The 12250-nt window shown below is 42.5% G+C and overlaps 1 protein-coding gene across 1 annotated transcript; it reads right to left on the minus strand.

The window, feature by feature from the left end:
- Window positions 1-792: 792 nt before the first annotated feature.
- On the minus strand, window positions 793-4700 carry ZBTB43 (zinc finger and BTB domain containing 43). The gene is made up of 2 exons (XM_064727809.1): window positions 4575-4700; window positions 793-2340 (listed from the first exon to the last, which is right to left on the minus strand). The coding sequence occupies exon 2, from the start codon at window positions 2315-2317 to the stop codon at window positions 923-925; it is 1395 nt and encodes a 464-aa protein (XP_064583879.1). The 5' UTR covers window positions 2318-2340; window positions 4575-4700; the 3' UTR covers window positions 793-922.
- Between the last annotated feature and the right edge of the window lie 7550 nt (window positions 4701-12250).

The following is a 12250-nucleotide window of genomic DNA, read 5'->3' on the forward strand; positions in this document are numbered from 1 at the left end:
TTTTTGTACCAATAACAAGTCAGTTTATGAATCCAGAGTTTGGTACTTGCTACTGTAGTAAGCCACAAATTTTGAACAGAAATTTACACTTTAAATATTTGATTATTTTGACTAAGTTCCAAATGTTACATTTTACTTTAGTTGGTGTCTTATTTTTTAATAAGACATACTTATTACACACACTTCTAGAAGCTCTCACAACATAGTAATTAAAATCTAATGAAGTCAAGTACAGCATTAGACCCTAGAAGAGCAAATAGAAAGTATACTTCAGTATACATTAAGTTTATGTAGTGAAATCTCTAAGTGCATTACATACTCTAAACAGAAATCAGCACAAAATTAGACACTTATTTTACTGAAGATAAATTTAAAAAAAGAAGATGTATAACTGAAATCTAAACCACCTTTACCACTGCCTTTCATAAAGCAATACAACAAAGGCTACTGAATGATGCACACTACCTAATGATGCTTCAGCTTGAGGTGGAATTCTCTTCATTTTTTCTTCATTTAAATGTGAATCATGTTAGCCAGTTTGGTCATCTTAGTTTTCTTTTCCATTAAGGAGTACTACCTGAATTTCTCGTTCATCTAAGTATTTCCAGGATTTTTGTCAATTTAGAGCTGAGTTTTACTGTGAATTTAGAGGTCTTGGAAATACAAGATGGCTTCTAAATACTGCTGTGATCACAATCCATCTCAGACCTCATTCTGCAGGCACATTTCAGATTAACCACATACACTTCGCACAATAAACACCTGAAGTAATATTGCAGGAAGCAAAATACATTTCATGTGTTTATACCAGCATACTTATTAAAACTTTTGTTTTGAGAACATACAATAGCAAGTACCAGACATTATTTGCATAATTAGTTTATTTTTCTTACTCTACTAAACAAACGCAAGCACTAATGTCTTAGTTCATCTCAGTAGTACTCTGCTCAGCTTTAGAAGCCTGATAGGACTTGGTACAAGAGGTCACATGCCGATGAAAACTGTCCCGCCACATAAATCTTTTCCCACAGATGTTACACTCATACGGTTTTATGCCTGTATGAATTTTCATATGGCCTACAAGATGGTGTTTCATTTTGAATTTCTTACCACAGACACCACAGCCATAAGGTCGAAGACCAAGGTGCATACTCATATGCCGATCTCTCTGACTTTTGTGTGTAAAGCTTTTTCCACACTGACAAGGATAGAGCTTATCAGCGTGGGAGAATCCAGTGAGAGACGTTTCTTCTTTAATCCCAGCAGCCATATCAATGCTTTCACCATAGCCTGCTGCCATCATAAGATCCTGTCTGTGAGCACTTAAATTTCCATCTGCCCTTTCACCGGAAAATTCTTCCATAGATGAGCCATAGAAGTCAACTTGTTCATCATAATTACTTTCATCTGCCTGTTCATCAAATTCTGCTTCCATCTTTTTGTCAGCTATGTGAAAATCTTCAACACCTGAAGACTGGATGGAGTGATCTGCCTGGATGGTATTCATGGATTCAGAAACTTGGTGTTCATCATAAGGGTTATCAACGCCTTCACAGTCTTGTTCAAACCTTTCTGGTTTCACATGGATCCACCGCTTGTGAGACATGATACTGGGTTTGCTATACATTGGTCTGCTATACTGGTACTCTGCACTGTCACTAGTTCCCTCTTCCCCATCCTGACTGGTCATTCCAGTGCTAAGTCTATCATGTTCTGTTGAAGAATTACTGGGAAGGTACTCATGTTCTGTCAGCTGACATGACAGTTCATCTTTAGAGCTCTCTTCTTCGTTTTCACCGTCTCTTAGTTCCTGCACTTTGTGGAATTCTGTCTGTCCTCCAGAGCCAAGTTCAAAGGTTTCAACAAGGCCATTGTAGCTACTACTGCTTGGGGACTGATGGTCACTGCCATGATTCATCTTCTGACACAGAACTGTTGGGTTTCCCTCAAGCACTTCTGTGCACTTATCCACTACGTGCCACATCTGAAGGAAACTTGCTGCTGTCAGATAACTAACAATTTCTGGTGCAGGCATTACCAGCCGGCCTGTATAGGTAGACAGAAGAATGTTTTCAAATACTCTGGGATTCATCACATCAGGCAGGACTATTCGCCTGCTGTTTTTCAGGAGAACCTGATCACAGAAATAAGGTGAGCTAGCTGCAAGAACAGCTTTATGGGCTCTGAACAGATGGCCCTGAACCACAATGGACACATCACATAACTGTCCTTGCTGGCGCTGTTGGTTTAACTTCTGCAAAATGGTGCTAGAAAAATCTGGAAATTCCACTCGAAAGGAGCTTGACCCAGACTCCATTTCATTACAAATTTAGTGTTGTGCTGTAAGAAGAAAATATAAAATAAAAATAAGAAATAAAATTAGAAATTCTCCTTGGTCAAGTATTGACCTTTCCATTTTCTTCTACATTTTTATTCTTTTTTCTTAACAGACTCACATGGAACTCAACCTTTCGCCACTGATTTATTCTCTCAAGTCATCTCACTTCTCTCTTCTGAAAGCTGTACTAAGGCCATAAATTGCTATGCTAGAATATTTTGCTCTGTTTCTCCTCTTCAAGAGGACTCACCAACTACACCAGGAGCTACAAACAGCAAACTATCCAGCTGGGATAGACTAAGCATTTCAAACATGAGTTTAGGCTAATGAAACCGTTATATACAGCAGAGTTCTAACTCCAGGATGTCTCACAGCATATGAAAGGTTTTATATTTCAAATGCCAACAAAATCATCTCATTTGTCACCCAACAAACACTGATTTTACACATGAAATATTTCATTTAATTTTTCAAAAGCAACCGTATCAACTCACAGGATGACACTGGAAGCACAGGCAGAACCTCACTAAGAGTAAGGTTTATGACCCTTCTCATGTATTTCCCCATTGTTTCACTAACTGAAAGGTGGAACAGCAACAGCTTGTACAGTTTTTAATTCCAAGCTTATTGAGATATTTGGGTTAGGGGTAGGATTATAATGTTCCTTTTAGAGAAATCATACAGAATTTAAAAGGTCAATCAAGAAATTGATACCTTTGCCACACAGAACTTTTCCTGCTTGTTCCTTGTGTATTTGTAACAACATAGTAATTACATGACAGAATCTCAGCTAAGAGCTCCCAGATTTTCACATGTGTATTCTCACATAACCCAGATATCTTACAAAAAGATTAACAGCCCTTTTAGCAGTAATACAACTTTTTCAAATGCATGCTTGAAATTTTAAATTGAACTTGAGATAAATTTGCACATTATTGTAATTTGAAATGGCAGAAGTTTAAATGCCACTATGAAAAACCAATGCTAACTGCTTGAGTAAGTTAAACTTGTGCAATTTTTCTATTTGATAATGTGTAAATTGAGTGCTATGGGATTGAAGAGCCATGGAGCAGCAAGTGGTTTCAGCGGTCAAGGTCCATGAAGTTGCCACCTACATAATTTCAGAAGACCACCTTTTAATTTACAGTCTTCAGTACTCCTCAAGCTCTTTTCCTCAAACCACCAATCCTCTTCAGAACTGAATCAGCTACCAATACTTTTCCAGTGAGCAATGGAATACTGCACCTGCCAGTTCAATTGTTAATTTTTCTTACCACTTTGTTTTAAAATAATTTGACATAATTATTTAAATATTTCAAATTATGTTATACCTTGTGTATATTAAATCCATTTTTTGAAACAATCCAATTTTCTTATACAGATGCAGTTCCTTACCCCCCTTCAGAATATTCTCAGATTTAAGATTCTATTTTTCAATATTTGCCTGTAAAAAAATAAGCCTTCAGAAAATGTTCAACTTAAGTTTAAAAACAGATGCCTGCAGAATTCATATACCACTACTGATAATCTAAACTGCCATCATTCAGCAGGGAGTCAGCATGTGACCACAAAAACATTTCCAGATGACAGCAGACTTTTTTGTATTTTAAGTTGTCATGCAGACAAAATGTAAGCGAAATATTTTCAATTAGAAAAGCCATACAAGTCAAGCAAACTGGTTTTCAAAAGGAGTTTCACTCCCTCCTTCTACAATCTGTTTTGTTTTGCAGTTTTACTCCAAACTCATACAGAACAAAGTCTTTCTACTTCAATTAATAACAATTTAAAAAACAATCTCCATGTTGGAGCATTGAGTAGAACATACAAGTCATATTTAATTTGCTTTAGGATCCCATTAGTCCTAACAAGTGCCAGCAGCGAGCTCCTTGCCCTCTCCACGCGCAGGCCCGCAGACCTTGATCTCTCACCCTCCCAGCGGCCCCGCGATGCTGCCGCGGCCGCGCCGCAGGGGCCCGGGGGGAGCCGCTCCGGCCGCGGGACCAGACAGGCCGCAGCGCCTCCCGCGGCCGCGCGGACCCGCCAGTAGGCTCCGGCAGGAGCGGATCCCGGTCCCGGTCGCACCGGGGACACCGACCCGGCCCGAGAGAGCGCGGGACCTGCGGCCGCGGGGCGCGGGAAGGCCTCGCGCGCCGCGCCGCCCCGCCCCAGCGCAGACCCGCGGACCGGGGCCAGCGGCAGCACGGCCACCCGGGGTCCACGAGCAGCAGCGTCTCACCTGCGGGTCGCGGCGTCTCTCTCATAGCGGGGCGCCGTCGGTGTGGCCCCGGCCCGGCCCTACCCGCGCCCACCCCGGCCCGCACCGGAAGCAGCTGCCCCCCTTCCTGCAGGCACTTCCGCGTCCCGGTCACGTGATGCTAGCCCAGCCCTTCCGCTCCCCACCCGCAGGGGCTCTTACCCGGGGCGGTGGGGGCGCCCCCTGCTGGCTCCGTTTGGGAGCGGATGGATTTGACCGGAGCGCTCAGTAGGAATGGTTCGCACCCCAAAACTCCCTGGGCTGAGCTGTGCTGTCCCGTCCTGTCCCTTTGTGGCGCAGCTGCTCCCCAGGGCAATACTCTCAGCGCTGCTGTGAGCACTGCCAGGAGGGGACCACAGACAGTACAAGTGAAGCCCGCCGTCCTCGCCGGGCGCTGGCGCGGCCCGCGTGTTCCGCACAGATCCCTGGTGTGCTGGGGCGCGGGATTTGTCCCAGCGCCAAGCCGTTCCAATGGGCACGCAGCCAACCCACCCGTGTCGGAACCCTTGCACCGCTCGGGCTCGGTCCTGCCCCGCTGCGGCCCACAGAGGGCGCCGCTCCCCACAGAGGCCGGCCCTGCCTGCCGGGCCCGAAATCCGCCCCTTTCTGCGGGAAAATGTCCCAAATAAACTGATTAAAAATTAGTATTAATTAGGCTTCATCCTTAATATTTTTTAAAAAAACGGACGACAATATCTCAGTTTTTAAATGCATCACAAAGACTTCAGCTGGATCGTCCTTCCCGGTTGGTTGGCAGCCGTCGATGCAGCCTGGGCTGGCTCCGTGCGCGCCGGCTCCGCGCACACCTGGGCAGAGCCCCGCGCACACCTGGACAGCGGCCCCTCGCACACCTGGGCAGCGGCCCCGCGCACACCTGGACAGCAGCCCCTCGCACACCTGGGCAGAGCCCCGCGCACACCTGGGCAGCAGCCCCGCGCACACCTGGGCAGAGCCCCGCGCACACCTGGGCAGCGCCCCCCACACCTGGGCAGCGGCTCCGCCACACCTGGGCAGGCTCCCGCACACCTGGGCAGAGCCCCGCGCACACCTGGGCAGAGCTCCGCCACACCTGGGCAGAGCTCCGCGCACACCTGGGCACGCAGCAGTCTCGACAAAGCCTCAACGAGCAGAGTCTGTGGGCAGAGCCGTCCCAGCTCTCAGCTCGTGCCCCTGAAATCTCACTTGAGTGAAAGCATAGAGCTCTTGTGCTGAACTGGAGCAGGACCCTGCTAAACCTGGGTAGAAGGCAGCAAGCCGTTCAGGGCTTAAGGAGTTCTCCTTGACAGAAGCCATCCCCACTTTAGCAAGTACTATATCTGAACAGAATTTGGTGTATTTTCAACTCTGGTAGTGCGCATTCACATATTAAGTACATATCCTTCCTACATTAATAGGACTGGAATTCTAATAAAAATTGTAATACAGAAGAAAGAAAAGAGAGGGAAGATGTTTAACATAACACAATTATGTAGTTGTCTCTTACAGGCATTATGAGAGTACATGACCAAATAAACCACTACATAAGAATGATAAGCAGTAGGGCAAGGAAGTTTTGAGAGATGAAATAGCACACAGCAAACCAAAGCATTAAACATGAGTGTGGCATGAAAAACACTTTGGATTTCCTTCATGTGATCAGTTCTGGAGTCTTCATGTGATAACACTGACTGCAGGAGCAGGGCTGCAGGGTCAAGGCTAGTTTGTTAAATCAAAATTTATGTTTTACAAAGGAAGCAAATGGAAACAGCATTAACTGATGTTTGTATGCTTTACTTTTTCCTGAGGTTATGGAAGTTTGGATCAAATTCATGAATGATCATTCAGCTAAGCTTAGAGACTATATTTTTTCTCCCTTGAATGCTTTTCTTATTATAACATGTTTTTTAACTCCTCTGTTAATTCCCTGCTGTGATTAATTTAAATAATTTATTTTTTTAAGGCAGTGGGTTTTATACCTTTTCTGTTATAGCAAGAAATACAGTGTTCTAATAAGTGAACTGAAAGGGAATTTTTTTCTTGAGATTTGATAGGCTGACACGGGTGTATCTCCAAAGCATACTTGTTTGGATTTTGAGATGGAGATAGTCTGCATCACCTTGTCTTTGTTAACAAAAGGTCTCTATAATTCTTGCATGATAAAATTCTACAATTTTGAGGATAACAGCTCTGTAGCTTCACTCTGATGGTGAAAAAAATGTCTTTAGGTCTGTCCTATAATGTTCATGTATTCTGAAAGTTTGTATTCTTGGTATGTCTAGTAAGATGACACTGGTTATACTTTGCTGTACGAGTCAGATTTTAACTACCAGACTACTCAGAAGGGCAAACCAGTACTTGTGGATTCTGTGTAGTTATACAGAAAAGTTTCCTTCTCCAGAAGACTTGAGTCTCAATGCCACAGACCCTGCTCAGATGAACCTTTTGCTGATTTTCAGTGCTGGAGAACTTGTCTCAGAGACAAATAGGAAGGGTATTTTTTCTTTAATGGGCTTCTTCAGAGTTTTAAAATTTCTTTATCTAAGTGAGAAGAAAAAATTGATACAGCTGTAATTATGTAGGATGGGTCATTTGCATGTTGTTAGTTTTGGTTTTATATTTGTATAAAATTTTATATTTCAACAGACACTGTCTCTAAATGCATTGTAGCACTACTGCTCAGAAATACAACAATATATTGATCTCCCCATTATATTATTGAAGAATTAAAAAACCAGTGAGCATTAATGGAAGCCTAGGAAATAATGATGTGTGTATCAAATATTTATTGTTTGCTCATAAAAAAGGCAATGCCACAATGATAAGACAGATACACTTTAAAATGTAAGAAAAAGAATTGTAAAATTTTATAGCACTCATCAAGAACAGGAAAGTATTCAGTTCCACAACACCTTTAAATTTTAAACAGACACACATTGCAAAGTCCCTTGAGCAAAGCTTAAATAAAACATTATAAAAATATAAATTTCATTCTGCTTCTCCCCAAAAAGGGACGGCTGTGTGCTGAGAAGACCATCCTGTGTTGAAAATAGACCCCAACATTGATGCGTGCAGAAAACAAACCAACCAAACAAACCTCCATTTATGATCCAGCTATAGGCTTGTTTTTATTGTACTTATAAAATATACATAGCCTTTTATTGAATTGCCTGCTGTCGAAATCTGCAAGAATTTTATTGCTTTTTACTGTCCGGGAGAGGAATAAAGCAGCAGCCTCTGTGTAATTTCATAAGAAGCAAGGACACTAAATCTAATTTTGCTGGATATTGGCTCGATCATAAAAAAACAAGCAATGATCAAAATTTAGAATTTTGGAATACAGAGTATCTGTATATTTCTCCTCATTTTTATTTTTAAAAAAATCTATTATATTTATATCTGAACATAGACCACATTACAGTGCACTGTGTGCACTATTGTAAGCTTTGCATTTATATATCTCTCATGATAGGTGCATGAGTTTGTTCCAGTATTAAATCAGAGTCTGCGCACTTTTAAGCAGCATCTCCTTTCTTCCACTTTGAAATGGAGTTGAGTAGACTCTGAAATACAATGGGAATAAGGTAGACTTGGCTGTTGAATAAAATGCTTTCTTTGCCTTTTATCGCCTTTCCTCTGAACTTACTGAGGGATCAAAGCATGACATGCCCAGACTATCTCCAGAGAAGCCACTGTCCTTGAACCTGAAAATTGGGATGTAATTTTCAAGTAAAATGTGTATCTTAGGAACTTCTCAACAAGATTGACAGTATGCTTCTGTGGGCTGTGTTTCCAGTCTTGGGATCCACTGTGTCTTTCCCAAATTTCCCAGGTATCTGAGAGAATATTGGATCAATATATGCCTAGTTTTTTGTCACATCTTTTCAGGGGTGAAATGAAACGCCTGAAAAATTATTTGACCTCCTATTTGCCAAACACTGATGTTGAGCAACAAGGTCAGTTTAACAGTTCAAGAAAAAAGTAGGAAGAAAAAGTACTTTTCTATTATAAGTTTAGTAGTTTTACATGAGGCAAGGACATGCAGGATCTGATACTACCAGGCATGGTCCATCTGCTCTTATTCTGGACGGTCCCAAAGCACTTCACAGTTAAAAGTTCTGATGCAGCTTTGACCCAACTCTTTGAAACTTTGATCACTGGAAACTGAAGATGTTCAGAATCAAACTGTTAAATTAATAACATTCCAGGACAGACAGTCAAGAAGAAATAATAATCTTACTGAAAGTTTTGAATGCAAGGGGATATGAAAGGAGAAAATTTAAAGAAGCAGTATTGCACACAGATGGCTGAGAAAAAAAAAATCATCTTCTCATCACAGGATATATGAGTAAGGGACTGTTTCTGTTGCTACCAGAAGACTACAGCATCTCAGTCACAATAAAGTATGGAACAGCCTGGAAGCAGGATTTTCTTTTACCAGAACATGAAAAGCCCCTCAGTCATAATAAGACCTGCCTGTAAGTCTTAAACTTGTTCCTATCTTGAGTGTTGAAAATCTTTATTGATCTTTTAATCCAAATTTTGATTGTAAAGGCCATTGAACTTTAAATTAATTATGTTTTCATGTAAAAATAGTTAATTTCATCCCAGGGAGAAACCTGCAGAAAGCTCCCAGGGGAAACAGTCAGGCTTCATTTGAGCAAACAGAATAAACACTCCTTAGGATGAATTTGAGTATCATCACAAAATTCTGTAAAAAGAAGTTAGTGCCTGTATGGGAAAATTCATTGAGAAAAATCTATAAAGTAGAAATACATTTTAGCTCAGCTTTAATAGAGCAGCTAGGGGGAAGATGCATCTCTGATGCTGAGGTGGGTGCTTTGGCCAGTGCAAGGTTGGCCTGCCCATCACTGGTGATGGACAGAGCCTGTTTAAGGCAGGTAGCAGAGCCAGCACTGAGCAGGCCCGTGGGACAGGCACGTTCAGTGCCTGTCCTATCCCACCCTGTTCGAGGCACTGCATGTAAAGGGCAGATGTAGCTGGAAGCGCTACTTCAAAATTTACTACTAAATTGTGGTGGTTGTTATAGAGGTTTTCTGAGAGGTAAAAAGAAAATTCTGTGTCATGTGTCTCAGAAAAAATGCCTTATTCTCACATATTTCTTTACACAATGTGTTTGCATTCCATCTGAATTTCTTTTGGTCCTGGTTTTTTTTTTTTTTGTTTTGTTTTGTTTTAACTGCACAGGCACTTATGAGGAGATATCTCTCTGGAAGCACCTTGGACAAAAAAAAGGTAAAAAATTATTTGGCGTCATAGGCTAGATCCTGGTATTTTCAAGAAGCAGCTTGATGCCAATGACTGCAAGTAGACACCTATTTTGGAATAAACTGAAACCAGACTCCTGCAGGAATCATTTGTTATCAGAAGCTGGCTCTTTAAAGCTCTTAGATACTGGATACCTGCAAAAATTCAATTCATTCTTTCTTGTGAAGCAATCTGATTTGAAGTGTCTTACTGTCAAAAATCTGTCACAAGGCCAGGAACAAGACATAGGGCTCTGTGTATGTACTGGTCCTATCTATTATTTCAGCAACCTCAATGAAAAGGAACTCAAATGGAGCTTGAATGTGTGGTTACTGAGGAAAAGAAGCCATGCTAACCTTTCCTCACATGTACAGGTATGAGAGTTATCCAAAAATGAAGGGCTACAACTTTGATCATGTCACTGGTATAAGGTCAAAAAGGGCCAGAAAGGGTCAGCCCTGCAAAAACTGACTCTGTGAATGGATCCTCTTAAACATCTGCTCTATTCCTAAAAGCATATCTCTGGAGAACTGCTCACACTGGGGGTATGCTGTGACCTGCTCATGCAGGGCAGGTTCTGTATGGCTGTGTGAATGAACTAATGGGCAGGGCAAGGAGCCAGCTGGGCACCCTAGCAAAGGGCGTGTGGGTCCAAAACCTGCAGCAACCCCAGGACTGGTGCTGGGGAAAACAGATCATCCCCCAAGGCTAAATACTTTCAGAGGCCAAAGTGAGTGTTGCCAGCCAGTTTGACACTGAAATTGCATATTTTTAGTTTTTTGTTTTTGTTTTTTTTTTTCTGGAATGTGAACTACTGCCTTTAAAATCAGTCTGTTTGGGGATTGGTGGTGGTGTCAGTCTTGCTTTTGTGAGGCCACAACTCTACTGCACATAAAGAGTTTTTGTTGACATGTGGCCGAGTCTCAGGCAGGACAGCACACAGCCAGGGCTTTCTGCTGTGACTCAGCTGATTAACTCCATAGATCACCCTTGCTGTGATGGAATCAATGGTTGTGGTTAAAGGTCTCTTAAAAGGTTTTTCCAGTAATGAGTTTGTAATAAAGCTCCCACCAAATAGTTTAGTGCCATGTGATTTCTCCTTTATTGATTTCAATGAAAAGGCTAATTTGGAGATATGCTGGATTGTCATTTCTGGGTGGAGGATGGTTAATATAACCAATGGCATTGCTATGGCACAATGGAGACATTGACCCTGACACACAGAGAACAGAGAGAATTTAGCAGGCAAAGAAAGATGTTCCAAGTGCATATCCTGGTCTTGACAAGATGTGGCAGCTACCCAGCTGCATGCTGGTGGAAGTGCATGTGAAAAGCACAGCCAGATTGGCCAGGTTCTCGCTTGTTCTTGCGAACCAGAACCTGTGTCCAGGCCTCGTTGGTGTCCGGCCAGCCCATGGCCATGGCGTGGCTGCCGGCCCACTGAGGCTCTCAAGGGACAAGGCCATCCTGGACAGAGCCAGCTCGGCCCACCAGGGTCTCAGCCCATGGTGGAGCAGAGTGGAGGCCAGTGCCCCATGGTGGGAGCCAGCTCTGCCAAAAGGGGGACCACAGGTGCTGTGGACGTGGTGCTGGCCTGGCCCAGGCCCTGGCTGTGACCAGGCTGAACCTCCAGAACCACAGTGACATTCGGACCAAAGCTGCTCCCCTCTGTGCTCCCAGACCACGTTCATGTTTGCAGGGTCAGGCAATCTCTGTGCAAGGAGTTGCCTAATCCTCTGAGCCAGGAGATCATGGAGGGCCCCTGAGCACAGCCAGGGAGGTTCCTTCACCTCTGCATGCTGCTAGAATTCACAGAGATTTTTTCTTCTGGGCTAGTATTTCCTTGGGTTTAGATCCTAATCTGTTCACTGCATTCTCTCATAAGTGTTGGGATTATAAATTCTAATGCTTTTCAGAGTGCCAGGACTATGCACAGAAGAAGGCTGCTGTGAGGGAAAGTGATGCAAGATTTGCCACAATTGTTTAAGAACTTGCCTAGAAAAAAAAAACACTTCAGTGTCAGACTCTGAAGTACATGGCTCTGAGCCATTTGAGAGTGTGCCCATAGCTTTTTAAAGAATTCTGGCTTTGGAAATATTAGCTTAAGTAGTTCTGAGCATTTCTTCAGGAAAGTATTATATTGGCTTTAGCTACTGTAAGTCCAGCATTAGTAACAAAACTCTGGTTAAATACTTGATGAAAAAAAACATTCTCAAAAAACTGGATCTGTTTAAAAGCAGTATCCACTTTGGATATATTAAAAGTTCCCTTATTTCAAAAGAAAAGGATTAAACAGATTTTTAAAAACCCACCAAAGTAAACATAGTTTGACAATGAAGAAAGATGCTTAGCTGTGATCTCTTCTAAATACTAACCTCCATTCAATGCAATAATGGGAGCCTGCAGCTGCCTGC

Source organism: Zonotrichia leucophrys, chromosome 17 (assembly GCF_028769735.1).
Source record: "Zonotrichia leucophrys gambelii isolate GWCS_2022_RI chromosome 17, RI_Zleu_2.0, whole genome shotgun sequence".
Classification (NCBI taxonomy): Eukaryota; Metazoa; Chordata; class Aves; order Passeriformes; family Passerellidae; genus Zonotrichia; species Zonotrichia leucophrys.